At 39.1% G+C, this 20,311-nt stretch overlaps 1 protein-coding gene across 10 annotated transcripts in view; it reads right to left on the minus strand.

The window, feature by feature from the left end:
• Positions 1–2,290: 2,290 nt before the first annotated feature.
• Positions 2,291–20,311, minus strand: part of FHOD3 (formin homology 2 domain containing 3) — a 386,896-nt gene continuing 368,875 nt past the window's right edge. For all 10 annotated transcript variants that reach the window (XM_064660232.1, XM_064660222.1, XM_064660212.1 and 7 more), the window contains one exon: positions 2,291–8,174. In XM_064660232.1, coding sequence (XP_064516302.1) covers positions 8,092–8,174 — 83 coding nt within the window. In that variant the 3' untranslated portion in view covers positions 2,291–8,091. The remainder of the gene's footprint in view (positions 8,175–20,311) is intronic.

The following is a 20,311-nucleotide window of genomic DNA, read 5'->3' on the forward strand; positions in this document are numbered from 1 at the left end:
GCCTTCAAGTTTGTCCAGTTTCAAGTGCCGTGGATTTCACTGGTATTTTATTTTCTTTGTTGCTTGTTAACTGTTGTTCTTCTTTTATTACATTGAGTATGAAACAAACAAAGGAAAATACATATAAAAGTCGATTAGTCATTTTGTCCGTAGTCTAGGCAAAGAGGTCTGAACGCTCACCAAGTGAGGGCCATAAAACTTACTTGCAAGATTTTGGCATATGCTTAAAGCATTTCTGCTTATTATAACATAAATAATGAAGCAGGATATGCCCAAGGATCCTGTGAGTCCTATCTGGGACATTGAAAGGGTCTCACCCTCCCCAGTGCTAGTAAGCATCCTCTGTACATTGACATGCTCCGTGGTGTTTTCCAGATAAATAACAAATTAAAAGCTCTAGACTCGGCTCAATCAAGAGAGCAAGCCTGGCAGAGCTGTGGGAGAGAGGTGGGCACTGGAGAGGAGAACTGGATTTTGACTCCTGGAAACTGAAAACCAGTATCTTTGAGCAGAATGCCTCCACAGATGGGTGAGTTCTGCTCCTGCTCAAAAATCACTCAGGAAAAGCCGTTCAAAGGCCCTCACTGGCATGACACTTCACATAGGCTGTGCTCCCTTTGGGATTTCCCAGCAGAGGTCTGTCTCACCAGATAGTTCCCTAATGGAGTACAGACGTCATTCTTAATTTCCTGCAAAGAAACTTACAAGAGGTAAAGCTTTGAGAACAGCCCTTTCCCTTTTCCAAACTGCATTCCCATCAGAAAACTTGGAGAACTTATAATAGGAAAAAAATGTATTTTTTTTTAATTTAGTTGTGTGTTCTCAAACTGTTCTGAAGGGTCTATAAAGCAGGGCATGCAGCTGCACAATGGATAATCTGCATACTAACTCATTCCCTGACTATAGGCCAGAGGCTTCTCTGTGACAACATATGAGTTCTGACTGGGCACCAGGTCTGAAAAATATATGTACGCATTGTCATTGCACATCTGGAATTTAGAACTGCTAATGGATATGCTGTGATAGAAAAGTGTCTGGCCAATAAACTTGGTTTATATATTTATTTTAAAAAGCATTACCACATTTCTGGCTAGTAGCCTTTCATCCTCTAGACTTTACACCAGTGCATCTGGAACGCTAAGCAGCTCTTTCAGGGATGCAGCCATATCCCAAAAGGCACCTTTTTTATTTGAAATAGCTTTAAAAACTAATTAAAAAGGAGGAAGGTGGTGTTTTTCCCCATGAAGGCTTACATACCTAGCCTTTTATATCAGCTCCTACAGTCTCAGAAACCACAGTTGAAAATTCTCTCTCAGACTCTTCGTCAACCTACTTTATTTTCCAGGGTGCTGCTATAAACACGTGCAGCTGTCTTTGAATAATGTATTTTCACCCTATTACATGTGCAACTCAAAAGAGCAATTACTTGTGAGTAGGTTTTTGAAGGACTAGCAGTGGAAATCGGAGCATTTTGAGTTTCTGTGTGTCACTTTGACCCCCCTCCTCATCGTAGTCATTGAGCCTCTGGGCAGAGCAGATGCAAGAGTCCCTGTGCTACGACTTACCTTCCATAGGGTCAGAGATGCCCCGTCTGTCTACTCAGTCTCTCTCACGTGCTGAGAAATAGCAATAAAAGAAAGACTCAGACACCAGCAAACAGCGAAAACTACAAGACTGCTGCCTGTCCAGGCATACTAATAGGTGGCCATCTCAAAATTACATTCCATGGTGATGCATGGAATGTATTTCAGCCAAGTTAAAGGCATGTCTCATTTACTGGCCACCTTTACAGCTATGAATCCCTGGCAGGCACAGTCTTTCACGTCTTGATGCAGAGGCAATGTGAAATGCTCTCCCACATGCAGGTAGTCTTTTATTTTATTAATGTTTGCTTCTATAAATCTCATACCTCTGTGCAACGTGCTCTGCGCAGAGAGCATTTTTTAGGCAGGAACTAACTCCAAGCCGATGGCAGCAAGAAGCACCCATGTATATTTAGTGAGGATTTGTAGGGCTGAATTACTGAAAACCTTGAGAACTAGAGACACATTTTTATTTTTTTTACTCAAGATTAGGAATTAGGCTCAAACTGTGAAACAAGTCATAAAAGATCAGCTTTTTATGATCAGATCACCCAGACGGTTTAATGGCAGCTGCTTTGATGTCCACATAATGGCTTTGCAGGTACTTGGAGGACATGAGAAAAACAACCCACTATCCCCCCCTTCTGACTCACTTCTCACCCAAACTCCCATGATTGGCTTCATCAACAAAACAAGAAGCAGCCCAGTCAGTGCTTTATAAAGCTTTATTGCAAGATGTGTTTACATAATGCTGTAGAGGTGAGCTTTTTAACTACTTATATCAAGAAATTTTGGACACAGGTCTGTGGTCAGTTTTCCATATTGACCCTGCATGGCACAGAAAAAAAAAAAGTGTCATTGGATCTTTCCAGACAGTAAAGTGGGAAGAGTGGGGGGAAGAAGAGGCAGATAAAAAGAAAATCCCCCTGTTTTACACTAAATGTGACACAACTTCTGAAAGATCAATACAAACGGTAGGTGAGCTTCATGTGTAATAAAATCTTAAAAGAGTAGTTCAAGTTCTTTATGAAATAAAACAGAAACAAAAATGCAGTTTCATGGACAATTAAATTTAACATAGAACGAATTCACCTAAAATGAGAAAACAACAAACAAACCCAAAAACTCAACCAAAAGGACCTGTAGATAACATCTCTGACCATGCATGGCTTGTTTTTTAAATTACAATTCACAGAATAACACTGCTGGAGAGCCTATTTTACACTATGCTACACAGAACATGAAAAAACATGAGTAGTGACATTTACACAATTTTACAGTATTTCTCCTTTGTCTAAGAAACACGTCCTTTTCTACTTTACATTTTTTTACAATTCCCAGCTCACAAAAAAAAGGACACTATACGCGCAAAGACAGTCTTTAAAAAGGAGAAATGCACCCAATGCTACAAATACACCTTTTCTTTCACAGAAGCCTCTGTATTAGATAATGATTAAACAAAATATATCTCTATCTGCCACTCAGTGTGAAATGGACTAATTAGAAATAATTATAATTTTTTTTTTTGCATAAACATAAAACTATACAATCTCTGCAACTCCTTGCATTACTTTGCTATGTAACTATTAAACTGCTTGCTAAAAACTTCTTGGGATCACATCTGAAATGCCAGTTGAGGCAGTTTCTGCCCCAGTTGAAGAAGGAAGGTGGGCCTTGTATGTTGTTCAAGTGTTTGCGAGTGATCTTCCAACCATTGCCTATAATCAAACATTTTCTCTTTCAATAATGCTTCAGATTGTTTTCTTTCAGAGCCTGTAAATACCTGGCAGTTTTTCCTGCAGAGAAACATAGCCCTTATGGCTTAGACAAGTATTTCGTGCATCCCGATGCTGGAAGTACAGAGCCACCGTCCGAATGTGTCACAGCCCACCCCAAATCCTCATTAGAGGACTGGAATGTGTAGTGATTGTACAGGAGTGAAAAAGAGAGACAAATATGCTCCTGCTTCTGTCTAACACCATATCTCTGTGCATCCTTTATATGGAGGCAGGCAGTGTGTACGCCTGCCTATGAGTTGAGGTGGAAGGAGGAAGGATGTGAAAGTGGTGGGCTGACACCTTCATCTCAGTGAAATCAAAGCATTGCAATAACTACAATGCACAGTGTACCTGAATCTAGACTCCTGCCATAGACCAAATGGCTTCTAAAGCATTTTGGACCGCTACTTGCTGTTGTTACATCACCAGGGAGGCTACTGCAGGCCGAGTGCCTGACAAAAGGAATCATTCACTGCACCTACAGTGACATTGTGACCCTTGGGGTTGCAGTACATGTTGAAGTCCTAGTGTTGGTCAGGCTACACTTAGAGCACAGCACATCAGGGACTTAAGGTGCTGTCATGCATGATCTTGCAGGAGGCCCTTGCTGTTCACTCACATCAAGACTCTAACTCCAAATTTCTATTAAATCGGGACATTAACTCTTATCTTGATATTTGCATGTGACTTTCTATTATGCTAAAACCAAAGTCTTGTCTATCTACAAAACTGATGCCTTACTTTGCATCACTTATCACTGCAGATATTTACTATAAAAGGGGGTCAAAACAGAAAAAGAAATTTATTTTGAAAACTGCTTTTAAGGCTGCTTCCAGTGTTTATCAGAGCAAGAAAGATTCTCATTAAACCACTACTTTTTTGTTGATTTTGGATTATAGACAGGGATCTATCAAACATAAGGGTCACACATAGCAGCCAGTGGGCTATAAAACATCTAGAATCCATGAGTCTGGTGCCTGGCCTGACTGAAAGGTGAAGAGTGATGAATTTAATTTTTGTGATGGATCTTTCACTCTTCATCATGGCACACAAGCATTTCCTGGGGGTGTTTCTTCACTGTAGCCACATAACTGCTACTTAACGTTATCCCTAGGTTGGGAGTGAGGGAATACAACGTAATTGTATGTAGTCTGCTTTTGAACACCACGCAAGATGAAAGGAAATTAGGATAGCTTCCCTTTGGCAGGTATTATGTATGCTAAAGTTTACCTCAGCATCCAGATCAGGAAGACATTACGGTGGCAGACAAGTGCCAAGACAGACAAGTTACTGGCAGCAGGTGGGTGCTGAAATGAACACCAGCAGTGACTCTGAGAGCTTGGTGGAGATACAAAACTCTGGGCACTACATTTGCAGCTGACTGGTACTATGGGAAAGGGAAGAGAGGTAGTTATTATGGCTGCAAGTGTTTAAAAACAGCCTTCATGTATCTCTAAGTGAGAAATGGGAACATGTGTTACTACATCGTGTATCCAAGACTTTTATATCTGTTACAAACCAATCCATATCTCACACATGCTTTAAAGCAAGTGTTACATCCTTATGGTGGGCACTTCTGATGATGGAGGGGCAGGCAGCAACCCAAAGCCCGAAGGATACAATGTCATTAGACAGACAGAGAGAGGCATGCAGATATTACGAATTCCTCCATTTCATCTGGAATCCACTAGTTAGATGAAGGGGAACAAAAGTTATTCTCATAGTCAGGACATGTTGGCTGACTCCGGAGGAAACACTGCCACCTTACAGATTAGCACATAGGGCTTCAGGCCATTTTTATCAGGAACTGGAATGGAAATATTTTCTGTAGTTATTGAATTGTTACCGTGTCTGATGATCTTATTGCAATAAACACTGAGGACAGTGGAATTAATCTGACTGTATACTACTGCATAAACACGACCAAGTTATTCTTCAATAAAAAATGGTATTGGTTTTACAGATAGAGAGCACAAATGGAAAACAAACATAATGGAAAAATGGACAAGGAAGAATATGCTTCACATGTAGGACATTTGCATCCAGAGAATCCAAAAGAAACCATCTTTTTTTTCCCCCCAAACTTATTCTAACCCTTATTATTTCCCATATTTAATGTTCTCCTTGATAAGGAGCATATAAAGTTTTGCACATTTTTGCACAATTCTTGGAAAATACATATGCTCAACTACTAGTAATTCATCAGCTATGTTATGTCTCAGAGACAGATGCTGTACTTTGTCTAAAAAAACCAAAACTTTGTTCCCTGTTATCAAGTGGTCACCAATAGCCACCTATTTTGCACGTTCAGAATACTTTAATTAAAATATTCAGATTTAAAAACTTGTTTGATTTTCTCCTCCCAGTCAAACATAGGATCTCTGTCAGCATAAATACATTTTGTTACATTTCTGCTTCTTTTATCCCTTAGCAAGTAGCACAGTTCAACATAACCATTACATTCAGGGCGTCTTCCTCTTGTTTCAGACTTCAGAGACCTCCACGAACCCCCATTACCTTCATTTCTTTGTTCTGAGCATCCTTAAGAGAGATTTTAAAAGTCCATAATGGTGAGCAGCACATAAAGATCCACTTTAAAATCCAGATGCTCGTAGGTCCTGCATACTTTGCAGTGAAATTAGTTACATGCCACTTCTGTTTCCCAACCAGCTTCCTCCTTTCCATGGCTTTCAAATACACATTTTATTAATTACCCAACTACTGCCTTCTGCCTACTTGTAAAATTGGCTTTTTAACAAGTTGAGGGGAAAAAACCATTGAACTTAATGCTGTCCTTAAGAACCTTTGCTCATTAGTGACTTTTTACTCCATGGAAGATCCAAGGCATTGGCAGGTAAAGAATGAAATGTTATGATCAAGAGGGTGGCAGCACAGATGGGATGTTCAACCACAGATCTCATTGCAGTGTTGTCAGCTACCTGGTTCTCTCATCACTTGGATGCTGTGCTCGATGCAATGTGATAGGTGACCAAGGTTTCAAAGGTTTATTGCATTTGGTTCAACTATCCTGAACAATCTTCAGCAATTATCCTGTCCTTACTGAGAACAGAGAAGAATATGTGAAGTACCTGACCTTGCTTGGGTGCCAGAAGCAACACAGCTATGGCATTAGGACCCCAGCATAGACTCTTATTTAATTCTATTTTCCAAGTGTGTTTTATAGCCAAAATTGAACCCTGTTACCACAACTAAACTGCAGCAGTTCCCCAGATAACTAGCTTGAAGGAAGCCTCAGCTGTTACTGCTCTGCAGACACACCCTTAATCTTAGAGGCTAAGGCAATGGAAAGACACAATCTTGTGCATTCTTGAGGATCAAATGGCCATATACAGACTTTGGCGTAAAAAGTTCCCTTTTCTGTTCTTGTTGTTTGTAGTTATCTTCAAAATACTTCAGCACTGGCTGGGTTGACTGTGTTCAATTCATCTTCACTGCTGCGTATGTCCTCCACTTAAAGGCAGATGAGTTGACAAAAGGTTCTTCAAACATGCTGAGGGCAGTTATAAAAGTCAGTTATAAAACAGTGAGATAAGGGCAAATATATTGGAGTTGTTTACTGTGGTACCCATTCCACTTGTATCAAGGATAATCACAAAAAACCAGTAAAGAACAGCAAAAACACAACAGGCTTTTTAGCAGGGCTATTTCATATTCAGTCATTAATTTGAAAAAAAAAAAACAAACCACCACATTATCTTGCAGCAGAGAAAAGCAGCATGAAGGGCACAGGCAAATGAACAAAACTTCTTGAACTTAGCGTCCAAATTCATTTATCGAGTATGTAAAATTGTTGACACAGATCTCTCTGAAACTGTACAAATGCACAGTACAGCCATAGCTCAACAAGAGGCAGGAATTGCATTCTCTCCTCTGTGTGCATGCTGCTATGTACAGTATGAGTGTGTATTAATACATATGAATTAAGGATCCTAAATTCTCCACTTGTATTGCAGGCCATCTCCTGCCCCACAGGGTGAATCCCACTGAACAACACTGAGTTCCTACAAAAAAGACATTCTTTTCCTCCTGTCCAGGTGGAACAGTAAGGCCCCACAGTGAAAATCGTGGTCCAGCTAGCTTCAGCAAGAGCATGATTTCACACCATGACTGTATATGTACAGATACACATACACATGTCCACACATTCATTCTGTACATATACAAAGGTACACATACATTTTTACATTCTTTGGTGGCAAAATAATAAAAAAACCCAATAAAGCACTGGGTTGCACAGACTGCACATCTTTTCTTAATGAATCTGCTTCGCAAAAATTGGGTTTGCTGTAACAGGAGTTATTTTGCCTCTTTAAGGACCATTCCTTGCATTGACAAAATGCCATACATTTACCATGACTAAAACAGGGCACAAGAAAAGCCAACGTAAACACAGCTCACATAATGACAGATAATTCAGAGAGCCCCCTCCTACTCACATCAACACACCATGAGAAGAAGAAGCCATATGCTTTCACCTACAAGCACTGAAATGCTTCTTCAGTTACTGTTGGGATGACATGCTGAGCTGTGGCACACTCTTCTTCTGCCCTGGCTGTGGGGTTTTGCTTTTTGTTGTTTATTAAAATTGAACTAACAGAGGACAGGATGTTGGGAGCAGCAGAAGAGGCTGGCAGCTCAATGTCACACTGGAGGGTTGTCAGCCTGTGTGCTTCAGATGAATGGCTCTTCTTGTTGCCACCTCTGGGATATCAAACCTGCATCTCAGAAGTGCTGATGAGGCCCAGTGCTTTGGCTTCTTCTGGTGTTAGCCCACTTTTTAGTGTCCTTCTCACTGGGCGGTCATGAATTCCAAAAACAGGCAAAAAAAAAAAACAAAACCAAAAAAAACAAAAACACAAAAACAAACCAACAAAGAAAATGCAAACAATTAGAATTGATAATTTCACAAGACTTTCACCTGCAAAAAACCCTGTTAACATGCAAGCTCAATCAAATCAAAAGTTGCTTTGTACTCAGGGACTCAAGTTCAGAAACACTGAGTAATGCCCTATGGCAAATCCATGGGAGCATCAAGAACTCAGCAACTCCAGTCAGGCAAAAAGACATTTGTCATTTGACATTTAGTCAACAAAAACTTTTAAGGAAAAATACCACAGCATTTCAAGATTTTTTTTCTCTGAGATTATATCAGTTGATTTTCAGTTCATAGAAAGCATCATCTGCCCTATTATTTTATAGTTTTATAAGGACCCTTTTAAAAGTCCTTTGCAATCTTTATAGGGCTCCATTGAATTTAGCACTATTAAATCCTATGAGACCCTTTAAATGTGTGAAAAAAACCCACCCCAAAAGGTAGAAAATTAAAAACTTAACTAATTTATAGTTGATTCAAATCATTAGAACTACTGTTTTCATACATGCACCCCTTTCTTCTGTAACATTCCCCCATATGAGCACTATTTGCGTCATATTTGTCATTAGTAGTCTGCAGCATTTTAGCTGAATTTAAATGATAAATCTAGGCCAAAATATTTTTTATTAATTTTATATAAAGTATTGTGAATGCTAGCCCTGACATAAAAGTTTTAAAACTTGTGATTGCCTTTTTTATTCAGAAATAAGTGACTGTGTGACTGTACACACTGAGCATCAGTGTCCTCCTAGTTTTACTGGTGCCATGATTTTCAGGTGGATGGGCTTTAATTCAAGATGCAAATTTAGTGTTCACTCCCCACTTTGATGATCCTCAAGTACAAAAAGCCAATTTAGAAGTTTAAGCTGCATGCAAAGCATAAACAGTGACTTAATGTTGAACAGAATATAGTTGGAGCCCCAAAATAGTGAAGTCTGGAGGCAACTAATCTTAGAGAAACCAATTGCAAATAGTGGTCAAGGACTTCTTGCATTACTGTCATTTAGCACAATTAGGACCTCTAACTTATTGAAATATTCCGTTCATGTAACTGAAACTGGGTGGTCACACTCAAGAGTTGAGCAGGAGTGAGACAAGGGAACGGACTGGCATAGAAAACAGAGGGATAAGATAAAGGAAGAATACGGTGTAGTTGAATATTCGGTACCATGCAGGTAGAATGAATGTGATAATATGTTTGATAGTCAAACCACTTTGATCAGTTACCAAGGTTAATCAAACGAGCTGGAAATGTCACGTGTGTAGTTGTACCTCCATTATCAAACTCTTAGTTGAAAACTGTTTTTCAAGGCCCACTCCTTTTCCCTACAGTATTTGCATGCTTATTAGACACCACCAGGAGTCTGCACAGTAGCTTTTTATGATGCCCAGTTTTCCCTACCATATTCATCAGCAACATCTTCCAAGTTTACAATACTTAGCTGAAAGCACTACAGGGTTAAATGCAACTGATAAAGGTAAGATAATGAAAGACTAAAAAAGTACTACCACAAGAGAAATAAACTTCAAAAAATGCTCTGGTCTTCTTGGTGAAAAATACCCATCAAGGACTTTTGAGTCAGTCCTCATCACCGGCACCCTTTTTGACATCTCAAATTTGACATCCAAATGTCCATGATGACAAATGTTAATTTCTAGACACAAGCTGTGAAATACCTTAGGGTCTTAAGGCCTCAGTGAATCACCCAATGCTTGTTTCTGTATCAAAATAAACTACATCACGAGTGGAAGAACAAATCCAAGAAAGCTGCAGTAAAAACATTTCTGTCATATTAGAAGCAAAGATATTTCCCTCTGCAGTTCACCTGCTTAGCTGCCTGCAGCGCCATACCCTCTATAACACACAGCCAAACATGGACCATACCTAGCTAGGCCACCAGACAGTAGAGACATGTTAAAAAATATGCATACAGGAGGCTACACGTTCACAGGGTGACTGTCTAGAAAACTTCCCACTGGCGCAAAAGTGAACTGGAAAACCAAATGCAGAACAAATTTCCAAGTTTTAGACACCTCTGCAGAAGTGTCAAGCCAAATGTATTCATGACTGCCCTCACACATATCTCCAACTCTCTCAGACCACGCTCACTCACTCGCATTTGCAAACTGAGCACAATAACCACTGCAAAATAAAGCTATTTTTTTCTTGTCAGATGGTAAGATAGGAAGAGAACAGAATTGTTATTCCCGTTTGTAAACATTTAATAGGAACTGAGGTACTCTGCTAACTCTGATTATGTACTGGACTAAGTAAAATTCTGCTCTTATTTATGACAAGATAAATCTAGAACAACCTTCTTTAGGTCAGTACAGTTACTACTGCAGAAATAACTGGGCTGAGACTGTATTTAATAACTGAAAGGGAAATGTGTGCCTCTATAACTTCCACCCAGCAAAACAGAGTTGTTTAAATTCCTTCATCAGCCTGAGTGACAGGATTACTAGTTTACTAGGAAAAGCCAAAAGGATTCACAAAAACATACAGGTCTCTTTGAAGAAAATTACATTTCTCAATTCAGAAATAATAATCAGGAGTTAAAATACCATGGTAGAACCATCCTCATGAAACAAACAAGGAATCTTCTTTACATTAGACAAGATACCTCTCTGAAACTCCAGATGCCTACCTATCAAACATACTAAAGTCTTAGACTGAGGTCCTTGTGCTTGAACCCTTTGGTGACTGAGGAAAAGAAATAGTGTATGCAGCATGTGACAAGGACAAGTGCTCTATTCTGAGTCTGCTGTATGACTCACACAACACAGGCCAACCCCAGACTTATACTTTTTGTGCTACTGCAAAACAAGTAGGAATGACAATACTCAATGAGTTGCTGGGATGTACACAGCTGTCATTAAACAATATATCCCTCAGATGATTATTCTAACTTATCTCAGCTCTCCTGTAATACAAAGAATGATAACTTGGATCTAACATATTCCAGTAACCTAAGGTTTTAAGGCCAGCAGTTAGGAGAAAACAGCTCCAAACAATGTAGGACTTTGATGGTCATAATGATACTGTCAAGAAAATAATTAATAAAAAGCAAAGAGATGAAGAATCCTTTCAGTGACAGGATAATTCCCACAAAAACTGACAGCTGCTGACTTGTATAAACTAAGTGGGTGGGGCCAAATACTGCAAAGTATGGTGGCTACTGGCAAGATTAAAGCTGTCCATCATCAACAGGCAACTGGAAGGATAACAGCTGACAGAATCATGGTCCAGGCTCAAATGAGGGAATTCTTGTCCCTAAAATGCAACAGACCAGTCTGACACAGATGAATCCACTTGTAATTTGAAGTAATATGTACAGATGAAAGCAGTCTGATAAAGGGTCTCTTTATATAAAAGTTATACCTGATATGTATAAATTAGAGTACAATTACAGTACAAATTACAATTTCCTCATCTGAAGATACAATGGATGGGTGCAGTAGTATATCCATAGTAGCATAAGAACAAGCCCCATCATTCTCAGGACTGGGTTGTAGAATATGGAGGCTTGTGGGTGATGAAGGCAGGAGAAAGCTGAGTTATCTACAGGAGCAGAGAGGTGGGTAAACCTTGTCTTGACATTCTGTTAAACAGATGTCCTCAGTCATTTGTCTATTTCCTCATAAAGTGCTTGGTAGGGTTCTTCTACATTAGGTCATGAACACAGTCATCAAAACTGAATGCAGGGAGATATTTTCCTTCCATGTTTTATAGGCAACACAAAATTGCATTTCTCAAACTAGATCTTCACTCTCCCTGCTTCACTGAACTCTGTCATGTCTCTAACTGGACTAGACATAATATCTTGGCTTGTAAAACTCTTGGCCTGCTGCAGATCACATTAAACTGAGTTATGGAATGTATTTTGGAGGCAGTGACAATAAAAATAAGACTTTCAAATGACCTTTTAGGTTCTTCAAGCAATTTTTAAAACATTTGCTTAAGAAATATAACATAGAGAGAAAATAACTCTTACTCATGTCACAAGCAAGGCCTGCTGAGATCCCATAACCAAGAAACTAAATGTTGTTTTTCTGGGGTCAGAGGATATGATACTCTTTGTTAATCATGAAATCTAGAATTTTATTTGATATTCTGGCAGAATGCAGTGTGCTTATGATGAACTCGATGAATTTGACTCTGCCTGTTGGGTCAAAATCTACACAGATACATAGCCCTCACACTACACTAGAAAAGTTTTTAAAAAGAGTAATTCCCCAAGCATAGCTTTGTTAGAAAATATAATTATCTAGGGTTTGGTTGTGTTTTTAAAGAGCAAATATAATTTCTAACTTCCTCTCTCCCTACCTTTTTTTTCTTAAGACTCAACAAACAGTAAAGATCAGTCTGCCTGGCGCCATTTATTCAGGCACTTGCAATGGCTTCTGGCATGTGTGTTTACATTTGTAAGAGTTACTTGTAAAGCAGAATAGATATGACCATTCCTGCTCAAGCAGTCACAGAATGGGTGTCCTTCCTATTGCAAAGACGTGGCAGACACAGAGCTTTCCCACAGTCCCAGATGCAAAGGTAATGCAGCTGTTAGTTGCTGATTTGGAATGAAGAAAATTCCACGTGTCTGTAAATTACACAGTGAGGACAGCAGGAAGGGCAGATTACATGAGACAATACAGGCCAGCTCCATCACCTAATTTCATTTAATGTATCTTAGTTTTGTTTTGTGTTATCCACACCCATCTTGCACATGTAGTCTATGTTCTCATATATTTGCATTTAACATATTCTCTTGGACTTTACTCCAATGAGTCCAGAATGGCAATTTGCAACTCAAAAGTTCAATCCAGACAATCTTGCTCATATTTTCTTATTTTAATCCTTTTCTGTCTTTGCATTTTTATGCCACTGATTATATAAGTTATACTTATGTTTAATTATGCATATATCATTGCTGAATATGAGTAGGCTTAAATGTTCAATAGAAATCCTAAAACATTGTGTGTAGAGATTTTCTTCTGGGGATTTGTAGTGAATTTTTGGATTATATCACACACTTCCCTGAAGAATTACAGAAAACTGAAATGTGGTCTCTGTCTGGGTCAGCCACATAGAAAGCTCACGGAAACAACACATTATTATGTATTACTACTGCCCTGCAGCTTTGCTTTGAGTCCTGTCAGCACTTCATAGATGGCACAAGTCTCTCCTAACAAGAAATTCTGTAGTTCACAACCACCTCTGGGTGTAACTTATGGTGGCTGTGACATAAAGAGGAGTCTAGCAGTGGAAAATGACAAACTGGCACTTCATAAGGAAAGCCTTACTTGTTTTTCATCTCTAGGTGGCTTATGTTATAGGGAACAAAATATAACATTGCTTTAGAGAACCTGGGTTGCATGGAGAGCATATGCATTTTCAGAGTAATATTTAATACGTAGTTGAAACTGTTAAAGTTTCCAACTTTATGTATTTCACAGATCATCATTTACATGATCCCAATAGTAGAGCAGAAAAGAAGATTTAACTCTGTCCTTGAAAGTCTTCTGTGACAAAACCCCCTTAATTTTCAGGACTTATGTGAATTCCACTATAAAGACTTACTATTAAAAGCAATCCTGCTGCCACCTCTCTCATAATTCCTCCCACTTAACTTCACCAGTCAGAAATGACTCCACTATTAATAGGAAAAGCATCAAGAGCATAAAGCTCACCAAGAACTGAATCTGCATGTAAGCACTATAGACTGTTTTCAAGACCAGACTAAATATTAACAATGCACAAGTCAAAAAAAGGCAGGAGATGGGATACAAAAAATAAACTATCTAAGTGTTTCAGGCCTGCAATCTTTACATTCCATTTGGAATTTTAAAATGACCCACTAGAAGGGTAGATCAGGCTTATGAACACGGCGATGTCTCTTGGAGAGTGACTTGGAAGAGGAGCGTGACCAAGTTTGACCACTCAGGATCTGTGGAATGCAAATTAATTATCCCCATTAGGAATCCACACTGGGGAATAAAACAGTAAAAGGCAACATCTCTACAAACCTATCAGATTAAAAATAACTGTGATCAAAACAATCTTGTAATTACATTAATTGGCTGACATTATTCTGCCTAGAGAAAGCCATATATACACATACACATATTATTTCTTGGACATAGTGCTGGGGGCAAGATAAATGCAAAATAGCTTTGTGTGAAACATTTTTGTTCATCTTCTAAGGGAGACTTTCCTCCAAACACTTCTGACAGTCACGTCCACGCAAATCCCTGCCTTTCCAACCCCTTCTGCTAATCTACTTGGTGGCAGCAGAGGGCTCTCTTTGGCAGCTGTGGTAGCTCCAGGCTGTTCCTGAAAGTCACAGGAGATCGCTTCTGTTACTGCACTTCTTTTGTAAGGCAGCCTGCATAGCCGCCCTGTACTTGCCTGCCTTTTCTCGTTCTCAGATGAAGTGCTTTGCACAAGAACTCTGCGATTTTGTCAGCCAGATACTCACTGCTTCTGAGTTCTTACTTGGATGCTGAGAATCATCGGCTTTCAGGAAGGAAGGATAATGTAATTGAGTAAATTTCTGACCAGAGATAAACTTGAAAGTCACTTTAATATAGAAAGAAAGCAAACAAAATACATATCCTATCAATTTTGGACTAACGGTGTGCAACTCAACCATACAAATTTATTTTAATACTTAAAACTTAGATATCCTAATTTTGGGAATGAATCCTGTGTCAAGAATTCAAAAGCCTTTACCTTTAAAATATGTCCATTAAAATGAAAACAGAGGGTAACAAAGATGAATTCACTGATGCAGTGAATGGCAAACTGGCAAAAGTGAAACCAACAATTTGTATGTCTTGTAAGATGCAAACAAGTGAAGTAAAGTTAGTTTTTTCTACAGAACTACGTTTGAAAAAGTGCCTAAACTGTATACCATAACAGAAGTATTTATATAGAAATGTCAGTGCCAGTATTCTGTGACCTGTGAACATGAACAGCTTTATTTCCTACATATAATATTGACCTCACTTGCTCTTTATCAGCTGCTCATCTCCTGCTAGTTTTTCCCACATTACCTTCAGCATGCCCTTTCCTTTAATTAAGAAAAGTGCCATCTGGCCAAGAAAAGATGGCCAGACAAATTCCAGCACTTGTAAGTCCTTGTCTAGAAGCGCATGGGAAGCTGCATTTGGTTCTCCCAGTGTCAGAAACACAGCACAAGGAGATGCCAGTGGTCTACCTATGCTGTAAAATCCTGCTGGGACAGAGGCTTCACCTGGACAGTCCCATGAGGTGACAGCCATTCTAAAATCACTAGGACTACCCACTATAGCAGCAGTTTTCTCCTTGTTCCTAAACCATGTCCTTTGTGCTTGGGTAGTGTAACATACACATACATGTGAACGTCTGAGTAGCGTTCATCTCTCTCTTCTCCCTGTAAACTAAAATAAACAGGGATAAAAGATATGTATTTTTTGTAAACATTGCATATTTAATTCTGACTTTCCAGATCAATGAAATGACTTATCCTTTTTTCAGTTGCTGTATTAAAACAGTGCTGTGCAGTTTTGAGCAAATACTAAAATCCATAGTATCTCTAACACTGGTACTGGAATCCAGTGTAAATTTAAGGAATGACTTATTGGTACAAGCTGGGTTAATTTTATATCTGACTTTATTTATTAAAAAAAAAAAGGTATTTCAATTAGAAAGTTTGAGCTAGGAGCCCCAGAAGAAATAATTTCTATCAGAATAAAACTCATTCTAGAAATGACTTACAGATTCCTCTAAAATAGTAACTGGAAAATGAATATAAGCCTGTTTTACAAGCAATTTTTCAAACTAGATTTTTAAACCAACCTTTAAAAAAACCTTTTGTTTTGAAGGCTACATGATGTAGAACTGTACAGGATGATTGCAAGTATCCTTTATGGTGGCGGGACCAGGCAAACACTCTTGAACAAACCTTTAGGTATGAAAGATACAGTTTGAAACTCATGGAGACTGCCAACAAAATATCTAGGCACTATACATTTGAACACTCAAAAAGCAGAATGTCTACTCCTGTCTGTCAAGATCAGATATCTTAAAAGAAAGCTATAACCTTTCCCCCAAAACAAACATAGTAAAGCAGAAACTGAACACTTATAAATAAATGTGTACCAACTTAGAAATGGTACTAATATCAACAATCACAATTATATATGTCAATATGTCATCAATTACAATGGACAAAACTGAAAATATGCAACCAGCTATTCAGCCTCATACTTTAAATACATACACTGATTTACAGCTATCAAAACTCAAGATAAGTGCTATGGGTTATGCAACTAATAGCTTAGTGGTTAATGGTTATGCCACATAATAGCTGGTATGGTGGTATTTGGTCAAAGGTTGGACTTGATGAACTTGGAGGTCTTTTTCAACATGAATGATTCTATGCTTCTACGATTCTATCCTCTCATGTTTGTTCTCCAATAGCTGTTGATGTTGGCCTCTGGCACAGATGAGATACAGGACTACACAGACATCACCCTGCTTAGGTACATCAATTTCTACAGCTCACTGCAGTCAACTGCATTTATTAGTCATTCATTACCTATTATTAGTAATTTTAATTTATTGTTAGTGTTTTTATTTATTGTAGATCATGGTGTTTAGTTCTCCAATTTTTGCAAAGATCTTGCCATCCTAAGGATGAAAGAATGTATTACTAAAAAGGCATCCAAGACACCAGCTATCTTGGTATCTAATAGAGATAACCTTCCAGCTGCCATGCTTTGCCTCACATTCTGTTTTCGTTCAATAATTACATTTTTATTAACTGGGTATTGACCTTCTGAAGGCTCAGTGCTTTGTGTAAGAACAGACTTTGATACTGAAAACCATCAGTGATACACTTACTTTTTCTAAACACAAAGAGTAGTTCCTAAATATGCATCACTCACTAAATTACTCTGCCCCCTCCTCTAATTCCTGATAGGATCCAGCTACTAAAATCCTAAATAATTAATTGCAAATTCTAAGTGAAGTTGCTTGCCTTTAAAGCATTTTATATAGATTTTCTTTTTGTAAAGTTTTCATTTTTTAAAAGTATAATTTCCATTAACTCCTGCTTTTAGTCAGGCTATAAATACCAGAATAGTCTCCCTCCTGGTATTTTGGCACTTCTGTATCTTTTCAAAGCCAGAAAAAGTAAGTGGAGAGACACAGAAATGAAAAATAATGAAAACCAAAGAAAATAAGAAGAACAAGTTAAATAAAGTGCCCTATGAACGCTCAACAAAAAATGCACACCTTTGGATTAAAGTATCTCCCATATAGTATTTCGTTTGCTTACAAACATGTTTATTCCAAATCAGCACTGCATGTGTTACCAAAACTTGTCTAAAGCTGGTCTTTACGCCTGGTCCTTTGGTAGAGCTCTTTCCCACGTTTTGGCACCTGATGATAGCATGCTGATTCCTATTTCATTTTTACTGAAGGTAAAATTTAGTATGAAATACCCGACCTTGGATGTTCTGTAGTAAAATTTAATCCACTGACCCTGAGTTTATTTGTCCAAAATGCAGATAAACTCGACTCAATTCCTATCTCCTCCATTGTCCACTTGTGTAAGTCTGATGCAAGATTACTTGGGTGGTGCTTCAGAGCCATTTCTGCATAATGACTGTAAGAATTTTTTACTCCCTGAAAGCTATCATGCAAATAAATCAATAAATCCTTATGAGATGTTTCCATATCTCAAGGGTCTGTCACAGGGTATATTATTAGGCTAACACGTGATTTCAAAGTCTGATAAAAGAACAAGGCATTATCATGTCTCTCCTCTCTCTTTTTTAAACATCACAAATAAGTTTGATCAAGTTATCTCCTTTGAATATTAGATTAAACTGATATTAGATTAAATTAGATTCAATTATTATCTGTTCCAAACCCACTTCTCTAACTGAAATCTAAAGCAGATTTTCAATTCTAATAAAATCTAGGAGAAATAAGAGTGCACACACATACAGACACTCTGAGATGAAAGCATGCGTGGGAAAATGAGCCTCTTGCTCTGCGACCTCCCCATGCAGTGTCATCAGCAGCATCCAATAAAACCATCACTGCGCTACTCACCATCAAAAATCAGTCACACCCGGGTCTTACATTACAGTTTACCATTTCGAGTCAGATGAAGATGCAGATGCAAACAGCAATGCCTAGTCAAGCCATCTTTAAAGAGCTCTTTCCTTGATGCAGTTACCTGCTTGCTAGAAAGCCTGAGTTGGGATCCCCACTTTTTGACCACTGCCTTGACTTTAGGGAGCCCGAAGATGCACTTTCAGGCATGAATGTTGCTAATAATAACAATTCATAAAGAAGAAGGAAAATACTTGTACGTTCATGTTTTAGCCTTAAGGTAATTACTAGTCAGCTGGTCTAGCTTTACTACCCTGTGGCTTAATCAGCATTTGAATCAGATAATGAATCCTTAGGACTGTTGAATCCTCGGTCCTTTTTCAGAGCCTTGCTATGGCCATTCACAGAGGTCAGAAAATAAGCCTGCTTGGCTCAACATTCACAAGTGTTGCTCTGCGTATGCCAGAATTACTGAAAATATCTTCCATACGCTTATTCATGTTTATTTAACTGAAGTATGATTTTTCATAGTGCTGATTCAAAGGAATTGTATCATTCTCCTGAGACAGACCCATCCAGTTCAATGAGATCAACACAGAGATGGCACCTCAGCAAGATTCTAAACCTGAGAAGACTGATTTTCTGTTAAGGGATGGATATTTAAATAAATAGCCAGGACAAATAAGAAAACAGCATTATCTTCCTATTTTCATAGAATCATAGAATATTCTGAGTCGGAAGGCACCAATCAGGACCATTGAGTCCAACTCCTGGCTCTGCACAGGACAGCCCAAGAATCATACCATGCGCCTGAGAGCATCATCCAAATGCTTCTTTGAACTCTGGCAGCCTTGGTGCTGTGACCCTGGGGAGCCTGTTCTAGTGCTCAGCCACCCTCTGGGTGAAAAACCTTTTCCTGATATCTAACCTAAAGCTCCCCTGACTCTAACTTCATGTTATTTCCTCGAGTCCTGTTGCTGGTCATGAGAGTGAAGAGATCAGTACCTGTCCCTCTGCTTCCTCTCGAGAGGATATTGAAGACTACAGTAAGTTCTCCCCTTAGTCTCCTCCAGGCTGAACAACCCAAGTGACCTCAGCTGCTCCTCATAAGGTTTCCCCTCTAGATCCTTCACCATCCTCACGGCCCTCCTTTGGATGCTCTCTAATAGCTTAATATCTTTCTTATACTGTGGTGCCCAAAACTGCACACGAAATTAAAGGTGAGGCTGCACCAGTCAGAGCAGAGCAGAGCAGGACAATCCCCTCCCTTGACCAGCTGGTGATGCTTTGCCTGATGACCCCCAGGGCACATTTGGCCCTCCTGGCTGCCAGGGCACTGCTGACTCACATTCAAGTTGCCGTCAACCAGGACCCTCAGGTCTCTTTCTGCAGCACTGCTCTCCAGCCTCCCATTCCCTAGTCTGTACACACAACCAGGGTTGCCCCGTCCCAGGTGCAGAATCCAGAACTTTCCCTTGTTGAATTTCACATGGTTGGTGATTGCCCAGTCCTCTAATTTGTCAAGGTTTCTCTGCAGGGCCTCTCTGACCTTGAGGGAGTTGACAGTTCCTCCCAGTTTTGTGTTGTCTGCAAACTCACTTAGTATCCCTTCCAGTCCTGCATCCAAGTCATTTATGAAGATGTGGAAGAGTACAGAGCTGAGGATGGAGCCCTGTGGAATCCCACTAGTGACCAGTCACCAGTCTGATGTTATCCCATTCACTATAACTCTTTGTGTCTGACCTGTGAGCCAGTTGCTCACCCATATTTTCTCTTATAGAGTTTTGGGGGGGCTCTTTAATTAAATGTACTTAGGTAAAATTTGTATTTTATGAATGATACTGCTTTACTGGTCTTTATGTGTCTTCTGTTGCCTCAAAGCTGCTGTGGCTCTAAGACTTATCTTTTGTCTCTCCCATTTTGAAACAATTGCCACAATTGGCTGGTTCAT

The sequence above is a fragment of the Pseudopipra pipra genome, chromosome 1 (assembly GCF_036250125.1).
Source record: "Pseudopipra pipra isolate bDixPip1 chromosome 1, bDixPip1.hap1, whole genome shotgun sequence".
NCBI lineage: Eukaryota > Metazoa > Chordata > Aves > Passeriformes > Pipridae > Pseudopipra > Pseudopipra pipra.